The sequence below is a fragment of the Taurulus bubalis genome, assembly GCF_910589615.1.
Source record: "Taurulus bubalis genome assembly, chromosome: 2".
NCBI classification, from domain to species: domain Eukaryota; kingdom Metazoa; phylum Chordata; class Actinopteri; order Perciformes; family Cottidae; genus Taurulus; species Taurulus bubalis.
This window is the reverse complement of record NC_136590.1, coordinates 19,844,630-19,864,837: the sequence shown is the minus strand read 5'-3', so window position 1 is coordinate 19,864,837 and position 20,208 is coordinate 19,844,630. Positions and strand designations below refer to the sequence as shown.

At 44.8% G+C, this 20,208-nt stretch overlaps 1 protein-coding gene across 1 annotated transcript in view; it reads left to right on the top strand.

Moving 5' to 3' along the window:
• tmem94 (transmembrane protein 94) overlaps window positions 1–19,901 on the top strand; it is a gene marked incomplete at its 5' end in the record, with an annotated part of 28,188 nt that extends 8,287 nt beyond the window's left edge. The window contains 26 exons of the mRNA XM_079237287.1: window positions 736–887; window positions 1,290–1,392; window positions 1,532–1,618; window positions 1,879–1,995; window positions 2,389–2,445; window positions 6,491–6,595; window positions 11,023–11,196; window positions 11,389–11,610; window positions 11,741–12,053; window positions 12,558–12,731; window positions 12,905–13,007; window positions 13,163–13,371; window positions 13,480–13,661; window positions 14,294–14,426; window positions 14,568–14,683; window positions 14,919–15,018; window positions 15,695–15,803; window positions 16,434–16,626; window positions 16,715–16,792; window positions 16,913–16,998; window positions 17,088–17,169; window positions 17,862–18,019; window positions 18,130–18,224; window positions 18,321–18,414; window positions 18,840–19,010; window positions 19,244–19,901. Of these exons, the coding sequence (XP_079093413.1) occupies window positions 736–887; window positions 1,290–1,392; window positions 1,532–1,618; window positions 1,879–1,995; window positions 2,389–2,445; window positions 6,491–6,595; window positions 11,023–11,196; window positions 11,389–11,610; window positions 11,741–12,053; window positions 12,558–12,731; window positions 12,905–13,007; window positions 13,163–13,371; window positions 13,480–13,661; window positions 14,294–14,426; window positions 14,568–14,683; window positions 14,919–15,018; window positions 15,695–15,803; window positions 16,434–16,626; window positions 16,715–16,792; window positions 16,913–16,998; window positions 17,088–17,169; window positions 17,862–18,019; window positions 18,130–18,224; window positions 18,321–18,414; window positions 18,840–19,010; window positions 19,244–19,316 (3,486 nt within the window). The 3' untranslated portion in view covers window positions 19,317–19,901. The remainder of the gene's footprint in view (window positions 1–735; window positions 888–1,289; window positions 1,393–1,531; window positions 1,619–1,878; window positions 1,996–2,388; window positions 2,446–6,490; window positions 6,596–11,022; window positions 11,197–11,388; window positions 11,611–11,740; window positions 12,054–12,557; window positions 12,732–12,904; window positions 13,008–13,162; window positions 13,372–13,479; window positions 13,662–14,293; window positions 14,427–14,567; window positions 14,684–14,918; window positions 15,019–15,694; window positions 15,804–16,433; window positions 16,627–16,714; window positions 16,793–16,912; window positions 16,999–17,087; window positions 17,170–17,861; window positions 18,020–18,129; window positions 18,225–18,320; window positions 18,415–18,839; window positions 19,011–19,243) is intronic.
• Window positions 19,902–20,208: the final 307 nt, after the last annotated feature.

The following is a 20,208-nucleotide window of genomic DNA, read 5'->3' as shown; positions in this document are numbered from 1 at the left end:
GAACGCCTCAATTTCAGTTGTCTCCAGTCAGTTTGTCCTCTTTTTCAAACTAAATAATCCTGAGGCTGCTAGCGAGGCTAAAACTGCCTCACACACACACACACACACACACACACACACACACACACACACGTTTTGAGGCACAGGGGTAAAAATCCAATTTGATAGGCGAGTAAAATGTGCAGACGGTTGATCAGAAACGATTCACAAGCCCCCGCCTCTTGCACAATGTCAACACATCTCGGCTCATATTGAGTATGTTGACATTGGCTTGAATACTGGTGTTTAGATACCTTTCTGAATGCACCGTACTCTACTTTCACTTGAAGACGTTTTCAGAAATGTATACCGGCACGACCCTTAGAGTATTATAGACCCTTATAAATATATCTCTATGGAAATATGAAATTCAAAGCTATCAGTTATTTGCCCTCAATGTTCTTTCTTTCATTTCGATGTACCAAATACCAGAACTGGTACAGAAAGCCAGTGTTTTCTTATCGGGCCAACACTAGCACACTAACACACAGCACTCACGACCCTGTGTCTCCAAACACATGCTAGATTTTTACAGTACCAGACGTATAACCAGTGCTCACCTTTTATCCACCCACCCAAACACCCTACACCAAAACGTCTAAACTCAGCGCTGGTGTCGACTGTGGATCCCCTGGTACAGAATGGCCCAAGAAGAATCGATTTTGTGACCGGCGTCATCTGTTCTTGTCTCCTCAGGATGACGAGCACATTGTGTTGGAGCCAGGAGATTTATTCCCCCCGTTCTCCCCTCCTCCTTCCCCACGGGCCAATGAGAAGAGAGGACCGCAGAGCCCCCAGCAACACCGTCTCTTCAGAGTGGTACGGACTCCAGTGCTGGACATAGTCAGGTAGGGAACCTGTCCACGTCGGGCCTGAGAAACGGTTTGTGTGAAGTTATTCATGAGAGGCAGGTGATGTCCACGCTGCCCCCGTCTTTAGCAGAACGTTTGTTTGGCTTGTGAGTTGCACACAGGGTTTGCAAAGATAAGTCAATGTCCATAATATCTCCATATATTTCATATATACAGACATCAGCTCTCAGCCAGGGGGAGTATGTTGATGAAAGGCAATCACAGGATGCTACATGGTTACATAAAAAGAAAAATTGTTCTTCTTTTTTGTAAAAATGTGTCTCTTACTAGAGTTCAGGCACTTGACAGCAACACCTGGATGTTGTCAGCTTTTTCTGAGGATGACAGAAAAAAAATGAGTGTCTTTAATTTTAATCTCTTGTCTTTTTTTATCAACAGGAACAGTTTGGAGTTGGCGTTGGCTCGACCGATCACAGTGCTGGATAATGAGAGGTTCACAGTGCAGTTGGTTATCACCAAGTTAGTCTGTCCAGTCGTTCTGGTGAGCAGTTAAGAAGATCAGAGTTTCCTAATTGTCACTGTGATGTATTCGGAATCCCTTCCTCTCTACTGAAAACAGCCACCGTGAAATGTATTACACCTTTGCCTCCCCTGGTATCTTAACTATTGCTCCTTTTTAGGCGGCATTCCTGATGGTGAACACTGTTCGCTATTTTAGTGACGCACCCAGCCTCACCCCTCCCTGCTACAATTTCTTTCAACTTCAGGTACAATCATTGAAAGCTATATTAGTGCGGCTTGTGTGTACTTGTCCTGGTTTACATTAGTCACGTGCATATGGACACAGTAGACCAGCTGATACTTGAATTATAAACACAAAAAGTTCTTGACGTTCCTTTTTATAAGTCTAGCGTTTTCCATTATATGTCAGTTATAATATTTTAAACCGAATGTGGCTGTAAAGAGGTCACGAATGCCAACGAGCTGACTGGACAGAAGGGTAAAGTGTGTGAAATTGTATTTGCAGTTGATGGGTGTTCTGCCCATCTTGCCCTTGTTCTTCCCCGTCATGTGGGTGCTGTTGAATGCCTTCGGAGAGGCCAGGGTCCTCGCCGAGTTCAGCCGCGCATCGCCAGCTGGTCTGGTGAGGGACACACACACACACATGCACAAAGTTACAAATGTGTGATGTGCACTGGCAGAAAAAGGCTGCTTTAGTTTCTCACATGGAGGATGTGGGTTTTAATTAATATCTACCGACACACATGCACAGTTAGACTGATATCTACAGTACTCCCACCGACGGCTACACGATTACGACAACAACGATGATCCAAGATCATGATTATTCATTTTTCACATTTAAACCTTATTCGCGGCCCATCTCCAAAGAGCCAAATACACAATTCAAATTGTACACACACACACACACACACACACACACACACACACACACACACACACACACACACATAGAGAGAGGAGACACAGCGAAGGCCTCCCTCTGTGTTTTAACTAGATTCTTCTCTCGCCCCAGCTTGCTAAATTCTCTGAGGATACTCTCAGCAGCTACACCGAAGTGGTTTCCTCCCAGGTATAACATAACCTCTCGCTCTCCCCCTCCCTCCACTCGCTTGGCTACCAACTCCGCCTGAAACCCGCCTGTCTTCACTCGCTTGCTGTCCTCGCCCTTTGCAACTCCCTCTCTGGACCCCCGTACACAGCTCTCGCTAGCCTCCCACCACCCTCCATCTCCATTACATCTTTGATTTCTTCCCCATGGACATCTTCATGGGCATCTTCTGATCAGACCACCTCTCTGATTCTCCATAGGTTCACTACCTTTTTCTTTTTGTATTTTTTTTACCTTTTGCTCTTTTTTTTTCTCCATTCATCTCATGTTGTTTTCTGTCCTTTTAAATACTTTGTTTTTTGGTCACACTTCCATCCGTCGATTATCAGTCAACATGACTAGACCGAGCGTCTCTGGATGCAGGTTTACGCTCATGCCTTCAGTCTTCTTTGGCATGTTTGTAAGAGCTAGTTATGTTATTCATAAGGAGTATTGTTTAATTATTCTAGATGTTTGCTTATTTAGGTTAAACGTTGGGATATGTTAAGATGAATTTATTTAGCTATATTTTATTGTTGTTTAAGTATACTTAGTTGTTATATCAGTGGTAGGCCGTCAGGGCCTGCTAAGCCTTCTCTGCTGGCCTAAACAGAATCATAAAGTTATAGCTATTTTATAATTTAATTGTTTTTCACAAATACACTACATGTATTGTAATTTGTTTCCCCTATCAGCTTATTTTCTCATTGCACAGCTCCTGTTTTCCTCTGATGCTCTGCCTGCAGTCTTCAGCCTGCAGCAGTGCAGCTTGTTTTAAGGAGAAGCTTTCATCCTGTGTCTCTATGTCAGCAAAGCAGTTTAAGCAGGCCTTTGCAGATTAAAGTACACAGAGAGTGGACACTCTGGTTGATTGTCATGGTCTTCAACAAATCAGATCTTTGGTTTGACAAGCTAGGCGGATTCTTTGACATGCAGGGCCTGCGAAATGGCGTGGACGTATATGATTAGTCAGTGGCCCAGCGTGACCATTAACATGTGCTGTGATTGGTCAGTGGGGCACGAAGCTACTAGAAACTTCTAGCTTCTACCTAGAACCAAAAAGCTACCTTTCTGGTGTATTTACTGATGACGCCTTTCACACAGAGGATTACGGGCATGTGGTGAGTGAAATGCTGGTTGTGTCACTTTTGTTTTACATCTTCAGTCGTATTAAATCATACACAGCGCTGTTGTTGCTACTGGTCAGCCGGGGCTGGGGCCGCGCCTCTCCCCTCCGCGGTGCAGCAGCTGCGCTGGAGATATCTTGTGTGTGTGCAGTGTTTTAGTTTTGTTGGATTGTTTTCTTATTACTAAATGTGACCGGTTGTTTGGTGGTTATTTGGACAACATGCATTGTTGATGACCCGGCAGGTTTGGGCTGGTCAAGTCGGTCAGCCAGGATGCACAACATTGCGAGGCGAGCGCTGCGTAATGGAATATTGCTCCACGGAGTGGCCGCGCCTTTTTTTTCTTGTCAAAGTGGTTAAAATAGCTCCGCGGGTCGGTCCACACACCCCGTGTGACCTCCCTCCATGCTCGCGCTGTGTTTCTGCAATCTGTAGATCCCCTGAGGAGTCCAGACACTGGAGGTTCTGCTGGAGTTGCTCGAGGTGCAGATGGGGTGCTGAATCTGAGAAGGCGGATGGTGCTGTGGAGGTGGAGGGCCGCATGAGTCACGCAGCAGGACGCTAGATACAGGGGGGGCAAGCAAGCGCCCAGCTGTTTAACAGCTGATAGACTCTTCTGACGGTGATCTTCCTGTTTGAACTTACGCTCGAGCTTCATGTGTTTACACGAAACAAATAATAACCGGTAGCTGTGGCGTCATAATGAGGTGATTAGGTTTTTCAGCTGTAAAGACGGCATTGAAGGCGCAGGTAGAAAATGCATGGCCCGCCACTGATATGATATATATATATATATATATATATATATATATATATGCAGCAACAGGATTCCCTTTTTTATTTTGTTTGTTTGCATGGTTTGTTTTGTGAAATAAGTAATGAGAAACACAGAATCCCTTACGGACAATGCATTCTTTTGCTTACGTAAGCCTCTCTGGCTCTTTTTGATTTATGTTTTTTCTTTTTATCGGATTCATTTTTTTTTTTCCTCTTTTAGAATTCATTTTCTCACCTCATGAATAAAGCTTCTATTCCCACGACCTCACACCGTTCCCCACCAAAACCCGATCCCTGTCCTCCATTGTTGCCTGGCTTAGTGCTCGATGGAAAACAAATGAAATCAGTAGATTACCACCGATCTGTCCTTCTGAAACCATTAGTGTTTTGTTTCTGGCTTGCTATGAATACAATGCATAGCAAGTGTAAGATATAGAGAAGAGATGATGATCCTGAGAGGGACTTTCACTCAAGTCTTCCACCTCTGCTTGTCTGCCTGCACTGCATGACTGGAAATCAGCCCCAATATGGCTCTATACTGGTAATTCTTTAGGGTTTGTGTTCCTTCCTTACCTCCTTTTGGAATTAATATGAAAATGTTTTTGACTTGGTCACAGCATCAAATGCTGAAATCTGTGTTGGTAGATCAATTCGTAATGGTCACTCAACGCTCAGCCAGTGGGCTGATGGCCTTTTATTAAGATGCTAGTATTTTGGAGTTTTGATCCCTCTACTGTATACCTACTTATAAAAACGTTGTCCCTGCTGGACTCACTGACTGGACTCAGCCAATCACAGCTCCTTATTTGTTGAATGATGAGGGATTGAACATGGATGATTTTAGCTGGTTAAACAATATTTTTGTACCATATGTATGAACATTAGGGATGTAACTGAATATGTTTGGGATATGAACAAATAATGCACTCTGAACAGAGGTACTACTATTTGTGCAATCGTATAATGTTTTTCAGTCGCATGAAACGCACAGGCAACACACACCCTGATGGAATCCACAAAGATTGCCCACAGTGGTGTACAGCCAGTGTTATGGAGCTTTTAGAGCGGGGTCTTTCATATGAGAGCATGACTTGTTGATCACAGGTTCACATTTTGTAACGCTTTCCCTTAAAAGCCTGTGCTTGCACTCTAATAGCTCCTACTTGCGCTTTGATTTGTTCTGCTTCTGTTCCGACTGAATGCTTGTTCTCAGACATATTTCCCGCTCTCCGGTGTCTCCTCAAAATCCAGCTGCTCCTGTGCAATTACGAAACACCTGCTCTTTAGATTTTTGTGCAATAACGTGAAAAACTCTCTCAACCAATAGAACACCTGGTTTAGTGCTGACCAATGAAATGGTCCCTGCCTCGTTGAGCGTTTGTTCGCTTTACTTCTTAGGCTTTTTGAATAAAAGAACAGTTAACGCATAGAAACTGTCTCAGAAATCTGAAAGCAGGTGTTTCACGAACGCACAGAGGCAGCGCAGTGCGAGGAGAAAGGCTGGAGCAGAAGCAAAGCTGAGCACAAGCGAGAACAGAACTTTAATCGGAAGGTGAAATCAATAAGTCACATTCTTGAATAAAGATTTAAAAAACTCCACACAATGTCCATTCAGGATAAATACTAGAACAGATAGGGGCTTTGTGTTACATCCCTATGTACGTTTCCCTAGTTGACCAGTCCTTGGCCAGAGAGGCGGATATCTCATTTTGGATGACGTCTGATAACAAGAGGAGGCAAGGAAGGTCCAGTTGTGATTGCTCCCAGTTTGCCCCCCCCCCCCCCCGAACCAGTTGTCTGGGATTCCACCCGAAAAAATCTGAATCTGCATGGATCACAAAATGCTGCGTTCTTGCGCTAGGCTTCAGCTCCTCGCCATGTGCCACTAGCAGTTGTAGTTTAGACTCTTTCTCCTCTTTCTTTCTTTACAGCCCAATCGCAGAGCTGATTTAGGCTTATTTGTTTTATAGTTTGTTTCAGGCTTTTAGGCTGAGCTGTCAATTTGCTTGTTTTTGCAATTTTAATAACTGAATCACTACATTTTACTCATACCTTTGAATTTCCATTTCCTCTAGTATGTAGCAGTTCTCTGACTTAATTTTTACGTGTGTGTGTGTGTCCAGGAGTTGCTGCGTTGTGTGTGGAGACACCTGGTTGGCGTCCTGAAGGGAGAGTCTCAGACACTCTGTTTTACTTCCAGCCTTTTACACACTCTGGGATCCGTCACTGTGAGTATTATGGCCGTGATTAGGGGAAAATGTCTAATTTGAAAATGTTCACTTGTGATTGTTTCATGGTCACCTCAACTCCAGGTCCACATTGATTGTCTACACATTACGTTAAGCAACATACGCTTGTACCAAGTATAATCACAAAAGGGTGTTAATTTATATACACTTTAGCGAACATTATTAGCTTCACCAAATGAAGGGGGCCTCACAGACCCTTATTGCTGGTCCCCATCCAGAGCGAGAGAGTTGAAGGGTTAATTCACAAGAACTACAAAACAAAGTATATGTTCTCACTAACTTACTTTCTATTAGTTTGGCATTCATTCCTTCAGGTTGTCTCTCTCCTAATTTCCTAACCCGATACATTAGAGGTGACATGGAATTTGAAAAATTGAGCCGAAGAACTAGTTCTACAGATCTGTTGTTTGATCTGTGGATTGATTTCGCACAATACTAATATAAGGATTTTCATGAAATAAAACTTATATAAATAATATATAAATACAATTATCACAGTTCACATTGTAATTAGCTCTCTATATAATAGGTAACCTTGTAAGTGGAGTCCACCATTCCGGCGCTGCATTCAAAATGCCTTCACATGCTTGAGGAAAACCGATTCCGTTATTATGTTCTTCTGTTGTATCTCCAACAATGCAGCTGCTCGACGAAAAAGGACAAACAATTAATTTCAATTCAGTTTATTTTGTATAGCCCAACATCACAAATACAAGTTTGCCTCGGAGGGCTTTACAATCTGTACACATGACATCCCGATCCCGGGACCTCACATCGGATCAGGAAAAACTCCCCCAAAAAGATAGTAAAAACCCTTTCACAGGGGAAAAAAAAGGGGAAGAAACCTGAGGGAGAGCAACAGAGGAGGATCCCTCTCCCCGGATGGACAGAAGCAATAGATGCCATGTGGCCAGAATGAATAACTTTACGGAGTTACAGCACATTCAATGAATGTGACAGAAATTATTCATATAATGAGTAGTATGCATGGTCCATGATCCAGATAGCCATGACCCATTAAGCAGAAGGAGGTAGAGAGGAGGGGCATCCCAGGGGCAGTGGGAGGAGAAAGCAGGGCCATGGCAGCTGGCAGGACGGCTCCAGGCCAGTTGCATCAGCAGGGCCATGGTTGTATCAGCAGGGCCAGGGGGAGGACCGGGGTCCTCCCCCTGGTTCCAGGCAGCCACGAATCCATGGAAAAAGAAAGTAGAGTTAGTAATATGCATTGAAGAGACAATCATTTATCCAGAAGGAGAGAAAGAAGAGGTGAAGAGGAGGAGCGAAAAGAGGAAGAGAAGGAAAGGAGGAGCTCAGTGTATCCTAAAATGTCCCCCAGCAGTCTAGGCCTATAGCAGCATATCTAGGGGCTGGACCAGGGCAAACCTGAGCCAGCCCTAACTATAAGCCTGAAACAGCCCTAACTATAAGCGCCATCAAAGAGGAAAGTCTTAAGTCTACTCTTAAATGAGGTGACCGTGCCTGCCCCCCGAACTGAAAGTGGAAGCTGATTCCACAGAAGAGGAGCCCGATAACTGAAAGCTCTAGCCCCCAACCTACTTTTTAACACTCTAGGAACCACAAGTAACCCTGCATTCAGTGAGCGTAATGCTCTCGTGGGGTAATATGGCACTAAAAGGTCCTTAAGATATGATGGTGCATCACCAGTTAAGGCTTTGTAGGTAAGGAGAAGGATTTTAAATATGATTCTCGATCTTACAGGAAGCCAGTGGAGAGCAGCTAGTACAGGAGTAATGTGATCTCCCTCGTTAGTACACGAGCTGCAGCATTCTGGATCAGTTGGAGAGATCCAAAGGATTTACCAGGGCAGCCTGATAAAACGGAGTTACAGTAATCCAGTCTTGAGGTAACAAATGCGTGGATCAATGTTTCTGCATCGCGTTGAGACAGGATGTGCCGGATCTTTGAGATGTTCCGTAGGTGAAAAAAGGCGGTCCTTGAGATCTGTTTCACGTGGGAGCCAAAGGACAGGTCCTGGTCAAAAATAATTCCGAGATTCCTTACGGTGGTGGTAGATGCCAGAGCGATGCCATCCAGAGAAACCATATCATCAGATACTTGATTTCTGAGGTGTTCTGGTTCGAGTAAAATAACTTCAGTCTTGTCCGAGTTCAGCAGCAGGAAGTTGCAGGTCATCCAGGTTTTGATGTCTTTAAGACACGCTTGAAGTTTGGCGACCTGGTGGGTTTCATCTGGCTTGATCGACAGATATAGTTGAGTATCATCGGCATAACAGTGAAAGTTTATGGCGTGTTTTCTGATAATATTGCCTAAAGGAAGCATATATAAGGTGAATAAAATTGGTCCAAGCACAGAACCTTGTGGAACTCCATGGCGAACGGCAGTGGTAACCGAGGCCTCATCGTTTACAAATACAAACTGAGATCGATCTGGTAAATACGACTTAAACCAGCTTAGTGCTGTACCTTTAATACCAATCAACTGGTCTAGTCTCTGTAATAAGATGTCATGGTCAATGGTGTCAAACGCTGCACTAAGGTCTAACAAGACAAGTACAGAGACAAGTCCCCTATCTGATGCAACTAGAAGGTCATTAGTAATTGTCACTAGTGCTGTCTCTGTGCTATGATGCTTTCTAAATCCTGACTGAAACTTCTCAAATAAACTATTGTTGTGTAAAATGTCACACAACTGGTTTGTGACTACCTTCTCCAGTATCTTAGAGAGGAAGGGAAGGTTAGAGATAGGTATGTAGTTAGCCAACACATCTGGATCCAGAGTGGGCTTCTTAAGAAGAGGTTTAATTACAGCTACTTTAAAAGACTGTGGTACATGACCAGTTAGTAAAGACCCATTGATAATATCTAGTAGAGAGGCACTAACTAAAGGTAAAACTTCCTTAAACAGCGTAGTCGGAACAGGGTCCAGGAGACAGGTAGACGATTTAGAAGTAGAAACCATTGAAAACAGTTGATTGAGGTTGATGGTAAAAAATCCATCCAGACACACAGCAGGGCCCACAGCCTCCTCCATGGCCATCCCACCTGAGGATGAACCGCAGTAGTCGAGGGCAGGAGATTACCGATCCTGTCTCTAATAGCCAGAATCTTACCATTGAAGAAGTTCATGAAGTCATTGCTACTGAGGTCTATAGGAATACACGGATCCACCGAGCTATGACTCTCAGCCTGCCTGGCCACAGTGCTCAAGAGAAACCTAGGGTTGCTCTTGTTTTTCTCTATTAGTGATGAGTAGTAGGCTCCTCTGGCATTACGGAGGGCCTTCTTATATGTTCTCAGACTATCCCGCCAAACCCACCGGGACTCCTCCAGACCGTTGGAACGCCATATGCCCTCAAGCTTCCGGGATGCTTGCTTTAATATACGGGTCTTAGGGTTGTACCATGGAGCGAGCCTCCTTTGCTTAATGATCCTCTTTTTTAGAGGGGCTATCGAGTCCAGTGTCACTCTCAATGAGCCAGTAGCATTATCGACGAGCTGATCAATCTGGGAGGGAGTAAAGTTAGCACAGGAGTCCTCTGTTATATTGAGACATGGTAATGAATCAAATACAGAAGGTACAGAAGCTTCCTTAAATCTAGCAACAGCACCGTCAGTTAGACATCTGGTGTAAAAACTCTTGCCTAATGCTGTACAATCCGGTAGTATAAACTCAAAAGTTATAAGGCAGTGGTCTGATAAAAGAGGATTCTGTGGAAACACTACTAAATGCTCCACGTCAATGCCATATGTAAGAACAAGGTCGAGGGTGTGGTTAAAACAGTGAGTCGGTTCCTGTACTCTCTGACAGAAGCCAATCGAATCCAACAATGAGCTAAATACAACACTAAGGCTATCATTGCTGACATCCACATGAATATTAAAATCCCCTACAATAATAACCTTATCAGTCTTAAGGACCAAACTTGACAAAAACTCAGAAAATTCTGAAATAAATTCTGAGTACGTACCTGGTGCTCGATATACCACAACAAACAGAATGGGCTCTACTGTTTTCCAGGTTGGATGTGAAAGACTAAGAACAAGGCTTTCAAATGAGTTGCAGTTCAATCCAGGTTTAGAACCCATTAACAGACCCGAGTCAAAGATGGCAGCTACTCCACCTCCTCGGCCGGTGCCTCGAGGAATGTGCATATTAACATGACTTGGAGGAGTAGATTCATTTAGGCTGACATATTCCTCATGTCTCAGCCAGGTTTCAGTAAGACACAACACATCAATATCATTATCTGATATTAATTAATTTACTAATAATTATGGGATAATAATTAATATGCCTACATCCACACACTTGGGAACTAGTTTGCGTGTGCTGTAAATCTTTTCTCTGTGTGTGTGTGTGTGTGTGTGTGTGTGTGTGTGTGTGTGTGTGTGTGTGTGTGTGTGCGTGCGCGTGCGCGTGTGCAGGTGCTCTGTTGTGTGGACAAGCAGGGCATCCTGTCGTGGCCTAACCCCAGTCCAGAGACCGTGTTGTTCTTCAGTGGACGAGTGGAGCCGCCTCACAACAGCCAGGACGATCTCAGAGATGACCTGTCCGTCAGCTCCTACTGCCGGATGGAGGCAGATGAGGACAGGGATGAGGTGTGTGTGTGTGTGTGTGTGTGTGTGTGTGTGTGTGTGTGTGTGTGTGTGTGTCAGGCAGTTTTAGCCTCGCTAGCAGCCTCAGGATTATTTAGTTTGAAAAAGAGGACAAACTGACTGGAGACACCTGAAATTGAGGCGTTCCACGCAGTATCGTATCCATCTCTGATTCGTTGTGTCGCTGCTGTACAGGCCCAGGAAGCGGAGGCTCTGCTCTGTCTGCCAGCAGAGTCCTCTGCCCAGCTGGGGGAGGACCCCGAGCCCAGCGAGACGTCATACGACACGGCCCGCTCGACCGACACATCCCGGCTGCGGCGCGCCTGCCAGCCCGCGCACGCTCGCATAAAACACCACTCGGGGTCCAACGTGAGCTTCAGCCACGACACCGAGGGAGGCGAGAATGACCAGGCCCAGGTAAGAAATAAATAAATAAAATGGAACAGAGAACTTCTCAAGTGTGTTGAATAGTTATGAAAGAAGGAGGGAACGTCTTATTTGACTCCACGATTCATGTTGTATCTTTTACTCCCCTTTATGCCTCCAGGACTATGGGATGGGCTGCCCAGAGGCGGAGGCGGACGACTTTGTGTGCGACTACCACCTGGAGATGCTGAGCCTGTCACAGGACCAGCAGAACCCGGCCAGCATCCAGTTCGACGACCTCTCCTGGCAGTGCCACCTGCCGTCCCTCAAGCCGCTGGGCCTCAATATCATGCTGAACCTCTGCAACGCCAGCGTCACGCAGCAGCTCTGCCGCTTCTCCGACCACCTGTCCAACCTGGCCCTGCAGGAGAGCCACGGCACCGTGCTGCCCGTCTACGTCCCCTGGGGACTCTGCGAGCTCTCCAGGCTCATAGGTGAGCGGGGAGTCATGGAAGAGGCCTTTTTGTTATTTGTACCATTGCTTGGTTTCCCCTTCTTACTTTGTTCGGTCATACGAGAACTCCGCTTATTCAGATGGTCCTCCCCTTGAGTAAATGTCTTCACTTCTGTGATCATGGTTTTAATGATAACATAGGGCCACAGGTTGTTGCTATGTCACATTGCTGTACTTTCGGAGTATTTCACTTCGCAAAATAATTAGTTTTTTGTTAAAGTTGCTTGGGAGTAGACATTTCCGTTTCTGGTAAGAAAGATAATAAACGAAAGATCTTTCCTTTATTCACAACCCATTTCCTCATCACCCCGATTGTATTGTTTGGTGGGGTCGCTGATGACAAATGGATGGACATTATTCAAATCCAATGATCTTTGTGTTGTTTCTGTGACGTGAAATGAATTTTCAGTACTAGATCACGTTGCTTTTTTCAAATCTATCAGACAACAAGTCTCTTTCCTCTCCGCGTGTCTGTGTGTATCAGGATTCACTCCTGGTGCGAGGGAGCTGTTCAAACAGGAGAACCACTTGGCGCTGTACCAGCTGCCATTGGGAGAGAAGACCAAGGAGTTCACTTCCCACCACCTTCATTACTTCACCAAACGTCAGCCTCCCATCTCCCATCTTATCTCCCTGTTTGTGCAAGACTCTTCCTCCAGTGAGTGTACACACACACACACACGCACTCTCTCACTCTCACCTTACCCATCTATGTGTCATTGTCCCACCGGTCTATTTTTTATTTATTTTCCAATTTTGAATGAGCTAATAAGTCTTAATTTTACTTTTTTTAACTAAGGACTCATGTTATGTCACTGTTCCTGTTTGCAGATAACGTCCAGATGCTGTCGCATGGCTCAGCTGACCTCATCCTAGAGGCCTGCACCGACTTCTGGGATGGAACCGATATCTATCCCCTCTCCGGCTCAGACAGGTGCAGTGTCTCTCACACTGATCATTTTCACTTTGCATAAAGAATCCAAGTCTTCACCCGATGAATCACGAGCCGTCAGTGTCCGTTTTTCGAGCTAGTCTAGTTCCGGTCTTTCTCTCGTTTCTTACTTTCACCCGTCTCTTCTCCCGTAACAGAAAGAAGGTTCTGGACTTCTACCAGCGTGCCTGTCTGTCCGGTTACTGCTCGGCGTTCGCCTACAAACCCATGCAAGTCTCCTTGTCCGGCCAACTGAATGGGAAGTGCGTGGAGCTGGCCCCTGGCCCCTGCCTCTTCTCCGGGGTGGAGCTGCCCTCCACCACCCCCATCAAACAGAACTCCTGCAGGAACAGCTGGAGCTCCGACGGTACGAGTAACTGACAGAGGGGTGCATAGTTAAAGCAACAATACAACTTCGAAATCATCTTCCTCGCCTCTGTTTCTTTTTCATTATCTGGCCCCTTCATGTCTTCAGAGGGTATAGGTGAGGGCGTAGAGCGCGAGGACTGCGTCCAGGCCCTCAGTGGACAGATCTTCATGGGCATGGTATCTTCCCAGTTCCAGGCGAGGCTGGACACGGTCCGGCTCATCGATGCCCTCGTCACCGCTTGTATCCGGTTTGTTTACTTCTCCATGGAGGATGAGCTCCGCAGCAAGGTGAACACACACAAGCTCATATGAACATTCAATAGTACCGAGTTGGTTAGTTTGGCCAGACTGATGGTGTGATGGGGATGACACCCTTTCCTCGGGGCATGGCTCTGCTGACAGCGTGATGGTTCTTCCACCATCCAACATTTGTACTACCCAGCATGCAATTATTTTGTTTGTTTGTGGATTGTCGTTTTGAAGCCTCGAGTTCGGCAATTTCTCCGTTTTTTTGCAACCGATGAACGGATGTGACCATATTTGGAATGCGGTAGAGTGACATAGTGATGCCGTAGATGGCTATGGTAGAGACTTGTCAATCAAAGTAAGCCCGCCCTAAAGCATACTCTGTTTCATGGTGTATTTGACTCTAAATGGACCATAATTTACTAAATGAACATCATGCTGTATTGAAGAAGACTTGAAACTAAAGATTGAGACATAAACTCAAAGGATTTTAAGTGAGAAACTTAAATTGTGTGTAATAGTGTAAACATCCGCAGTAGCACCTTTAAAAGATAAATATAGGAAATATATATATATACACACACACACACACACACACATGCGCACCATTTTACTGCACATCAGACAGAAAGTGTGAGTACTTGATTTCTGTGGCTACTTTTGTGTCTGTGCAGGTCTTTGCAGAGAAGATGGGTTTAGAGACAGGCTGGAACTGTCACATCTCTTTAACTCCAAATGGAGAGAGTCCCTGTGACGGGGGTCCGTCCAGCCCCGGTCAGGGCTCCCTGCGTGAAGACCTGAACCAAGGTACCAAACCAATGATGTCCAATCAGTGTTGAGGTGGCTGTCAAATCCATTTTCCTTTTTTTTTAATCCAGCTTCAACAAGTGCACCCTGTGTTAGCGAGTTCCAAATTGTGCGTTTAGGCTCTCTTGATATGCGACACAGATTCCCGGGATGAAGCGGAGGGTCCGCTGCTGCCGGAGGAGGAAGCCCACTCTGACCTGGCCAGTTTCCAGCCCACAGACAGCGACGTGCCAAGCTTTCTGGAGGACTGCAACAGGGTAACGATACGATTTACTAAAAGCCAAAGACGCTACGCTACTGCTCAGTTCTCTCTCCAATAGAGGACGTAACGCTATTCTTTACAATACAGACCGATCTTTCTGTCCTCTGCTTTCTAGAGCAGATGATTTATTGCTTGAATTATTTGTACGCACGTCATAATGCATCTTAAGAATAAACTTAAATGAGAGGGATTTAGTTTCAACATGTTTTTTGTCTCTGTTCTTTTCTCAGGCCAAGCTACCTCGTGGCATCCACCAGGTTCGTCCTCATTTGAAGAACATCGATAATGTGCCTCTTTTGGTGCCGCTCTTCACAGACTGCACCCCCGACAGTGAGTTCTCTTCACGCGTTTTGTTTGACATAATAAGTCACCCTTCTTGTGTGTTAGTCCACTTTGTTTTGTGCACACTTTCGTCTGGACCCTTTCCGACGTGCCCTCTTTCCCCCATTGTCTTCTTCTGTCCCTCAAAATGAAGTAGATTCCGATGAGGAAAAGCAATAATGGCAATGACAACCAAATGCCCAGTGGCAGGGCAGCAGGGCCATCACATGAAAACAATGATTTTAAGTCTGCAGACATGCAAAATGTATCTTCAGGGCACACAATGATTTTATCAGTAAAATAAATAAATGTTTATTTTACAAAAATGTTTTGTTGTATTTACAAATAACCGATGCTTGTAAGTTGTTGTTTTTTTCTTCCCTATTTTGTTGTGCTGTTGTCTGCGAACAACGTTGATCCAGTTAAATGTTGAGTCACGATCAACAGCGGAGAACACTCGCCTTTGTTCGCCCACTTGAAGGACTGCAGGTTATAAATGACCCAGTTTTCAAGCGAAAATCGAAGCTGCCACTCTTGGTGTGCGCAGCGTTTCACGTGATCATCAGGGGGGCATCAAGGCCAGGCGGCCATGGCTGCCAGTGAAACTTCTGCCCTGGTCCCAATGACTGTCTCTGTACACTTCCAGTAATATTGACACTCGTGTGTCTTTTCTTCTTCTTCACAGCCATGTGTGAGATGATAAAGATCATGCAGGAGAACAGGGAGGTTACATGCTGCCTGGGAAGCTCCGCCAATTTCCGCAACAGCCGCCTGTTTCTACAGAGTGACCTCAGGTAAACGCACATTATTAAAGTACAATTAGTAAATTGACGCTATTGGGAAAACATAACAAAAAAATAAAAAAACGTATGATGATATTAATATTCCTGCATTTGGTTGTGAAATCCAACTGAACACTTTAGTTTCTCATCTACCTTTTTAGTGGTATCGACCCATGCAGATAGTTTGGGTTCTTTTATGAGATTTCTACCCTGTCCAACACAAAAGGACTGAGCGGCGCTCACAGTATCGACACCGATGAATAAAAAGATAGAATAAAGAAAAATGGCAAAATGTTAAAAGTGCCTGGTGCAGATCGAGAGTATCGGACTTCTTTAACTTTCCACTGTTATCTGTTTTTACCAGCGTTGCTTTATATACTTTATTAGCAATGTTGCTTTTGAAAAAAAATGTCAGTACTAATTACATTTAATTTGCCTCCATTACATAACACTAGTGTGGAGACATTTGTCTCAAAACCTGGATAAAAAACAACTAAAGCCATCTTCTAGGTTAGATTCTAAAATTGTGTAAAGATGTCTTCTTGTAACTTGGGTTCATTGACCCCTTCAAGGACTGAGTAATACATATAATCCCGATTTGGCCCATATGTGAATTTCTTCCCCTTCTCCTCCCTTATGCAGCATCGCTCTGGACCCTCTGTACCCCTCTCAGTGTTCGTGGGAGACGTTCGGCTACGCCACCGGGGGAGGATTTAGCGATAGAGACGGCGAAGGTCTGTCTCCTCTGAGGCTCTCGGGACAGCTCAACAGTCTGGGCTGCTCCGTCACCTTCCACCAAGGAGAGAGCGTCAGCATGGTCAAGCTCATCGAGCAGGTCAAGACACACCGCCAACACGCAGTTCAGTCGCAGCTGGTAATCGAATGCATTCGTTAATCTGCATTTTTGGGTGAATATGTTCCAGGCGCGACACACGACCTACGGCATCCGCAAGTGCTTCCTCTTCCTGCTGCAGTGTCAGCTCAGTCTGGTCATCATCCAGGTGAGACGGGAGACCTCACAGTCACGTGGACGTTTACACTGCTGCACTATGCCAGCTCTAATGTAATACGCTCATGTGATGTTGAATAAATACATGCAGTGTGCTGGTGTTCTTCTGCAGTTCTTAGCCTGTCTAGCTCAGCTTCCCCCTCCCATGAACACCACTGACATCCTCTGGCTGTCCTGCTTCAGCTGCCCACTGCTAAGGTACACACACCTGCTTTACATACTGTAGAAACACAACTTTAGAAACTACCGGATGTCACTCTTCAGTTCTTTTGTTGTTGTGTTGACAGCGTGTCGTTTTTGGGGAAGCCGCCCGACAGCTTAGCCATGACTGTTGCCACAGGGAAGAACCTAGACGCGATCCCAAGGAAGGTAGGATCACGTATAAGTTGAATCTTTCAAATGCGCTGCGGAACACTTCCTACAACCAAATGAAGCACAAAATAAATTGTGATGAGGATTACAAAATGATAATTCACAAGATTCTTGCTTTACTATATTTACTACGCAGCTTTTTTTTGTGCATGTCAATTCATTCTGTTTTGATTTCTATGTTTCTGCTGATAAAGATCCGGCTACACTAATAGTATTCGTATTGTACTATTTGTAGAACTAGATTCCAGTGATAGCTGCGTAGGATTCAGTCCGGAGTCCAAAAGATAGAAGCAATAATTTCTAAATTGTGTTTTGCCGATTAGCTTTTCAGAAGCAGAACGACATTTTCACTGTGGTTAAAAAAAAAGAAGTTTGCTCACGGTCTAGCAGTAATCTAACAGTACCGTAAATTACATTTATACAAGTACAAAAACCAAACAATCAATTTTTTTTCCCATGTTGTTGGATGAGGTCATTGTGGAATATAATGAGCTTGATAGGAAACTCTCAATAGAAACTTTGAAAGTAAAAACAATTACCTTTAGTACAGCCCCAATGTTTTGCAATTACAGAAGTATCTCATAGTATGCTGTATCTGTTCACCAAATAGACTGAACGAAGGAAAACCTAAAAAGCCTGTCGTTGCTATCAGCCTAACTCCCGCATCATTGTTGTGCTCCTTTAACCAGACCCAGAACTACTTCCTCGGCTGTTTCCTGTTGAAGTTTGGCATAACGATGTGTGCCTACCTGTTGGCCTTTGGGTTCACCCTGCAGGAGGTCTGCTTCAGAAGCAACAACGCCAGCTTAGCTGACAACACCACTCACGTACATATACTCGCAGCCAGGTAGGAGACGCATTGTTGTTCTGTTCCAAAGCTCCTTTGTTGACATTAGTGTCGCAGTGCATCTCAGGATGAGTCGAAGCATTGAATGATGCTTTTCTGTTTGGCTGCAGCTCTTCAGTTGACGCTCCTCAGTGGTTTGGCGAGCTGTCCAACGGTCTGCTGCTGACTCAGAAGGTCATGGCAGGGTTCCTCGTCTTACACACAGGTAGGGTACCGCTCAGAATTCATGGTCACCCATGTATATTTTTTCTCATCATTATTCAAATCGAATTTCTTTCTGCCGTGTGTCTCATTTCCTCAGTGGTGATCTCCCTCAGCTACGTCCACCGCTCTCAACCTCTGTGGAGAAAGAATCCCTTCAGCAATACCTGGTGGTGTCTCACTGTACCTGTGGTGTAAGTGAGCATCTCCTGTCTGAAGTTATACTGCAACGGATGAACACCAAAATGCTCAGCTGAGAATATTTTGCACCCAAACTATTCCTACCAGCAGTGATGCGTGTTTGCGACACGTTTTTGATAGACTGTCAGAACAGATTTGTGCAGGCAGAGGACCAACTACCAGGGTCCTGTTGACCCAGAGCAGCGTCTGGCAGTCTGACTGAGGACAATTGTTGTATAGTCTAAGCTACAGCTAGCTTTTTTATTGAAGCAAAATGGTCTGGTTGAATCTGAGTTCCCTCCGGTCCCTCCGTTACTCAGTGTACTGTATAAGTCTAGGGCTTTTATTTAGAAAGGCAAGAATGGAAGAAGTGGACCTCCTCTGCCATTGTCACGGTCTCACTACATTTTCAGTCCTCACTCTCTCCTTTTTTTTCCAGTCTGCTAAGCCAGCTTGTTCAGGCCACAGTGGATTACCAGTTATGGCGCGACCAGAGCAGCCTCCTGACCTTTAACCTCGGTGACATACCCCTGCTGGCGTGGCTGCTGGTCTCTCTGTCCCCGCTGCTGGTGGTGTTGGTCAACGAAGTGGTGAAGCTACACGAGATACGGTATGTACCAAGACACAGGGAACTAAAACGATGGGTTGAACCTATAAACTCAATGACTTGGAGTCATGGGAGATTCTTGAGCAACAAATGGCTGCAGAGTAAAGGCTGCAGGGATCAGTGTAGATTTTTCAGGATTATTTTGTAATCCGATCAGTTTTAGAATTTCTCTCACAGCCGATTGTGTCCCCGTCTTGACCAAAAGCTCTGATATTTGTCCCCTCTGTCCATTTCAGGGTGCGAGTTCGCTACCAGAAGAGACAGAAGCTGCAGTTTGAAACAAAGCTGGGGATGAATTCTCCATTCTGATGCGTTCCCTCTGAGGTAGTTGGTGTTGTGGCAATACTGGGAACTGTTAGTTCTGGATACCAGGGAAGGGCAGAATGCAAAGACTGCAGAACCGTACATTAACACTTCAGCACCAACAGCACTGCAACCATCAGGTGGAGCCGATATGATATGTCACGGTGGGGCTGTATGACACAAACGTTTCAGCTCCTGCATCTGAAAATCCCAAAGCATTCATTTCCATTTAATTGAAAAGAGCCAAAAATAGGCAACTATTTATTGTCTGGTTTTAGTTTGTTTTAACGGCATGAGGAATGTTTTCTGAAGAAGTGTATGCTTTCTCACTATCACTTCTGTTCTCCATTTCTTTGTGCATGGCTGCTGTCTGGCCCCAAAACAAAGGATGTTTTAGTGACGTTCATTTTAATGTCACCCAATGAGAAACGTCTTACATAGGCCAGTCCAATTGTTATTCACGGGAAAAACACATGGGGCTGAAAAAGGAAAGTAACCTTGAAGTGTTCAATTTTAAATAAACAAATGTTATATTATGAAATAAATAAGGAAATTGTGTAAGATATGTTTTTTTTGTATTATCTTAGATACTATTACATCCGTTTTTCTTTTGCAACAATTAAATTGTTCCACTTTTGGTGGCAGGGGTGTCACCCTTTCAATGAGTCGCGTGACTTCTGCCTCTTAAGCTAGAAAACTTAACAACAGCGACCATATTTAGTCGGTTAAATCCTGCTAGCTAGAACAAGAATGTCAAAATACTTCTGGGAAGAAAAAAACAAAACGATCTGTGTGCTGTTTTATTTACAGAAATAGCAAGACACATACAAGCTGCACGTGCTACTTACCTATTTGGCTAACTAGCTAGGCCGGGTTGTGGGCTTTATTAAGTGAAGAA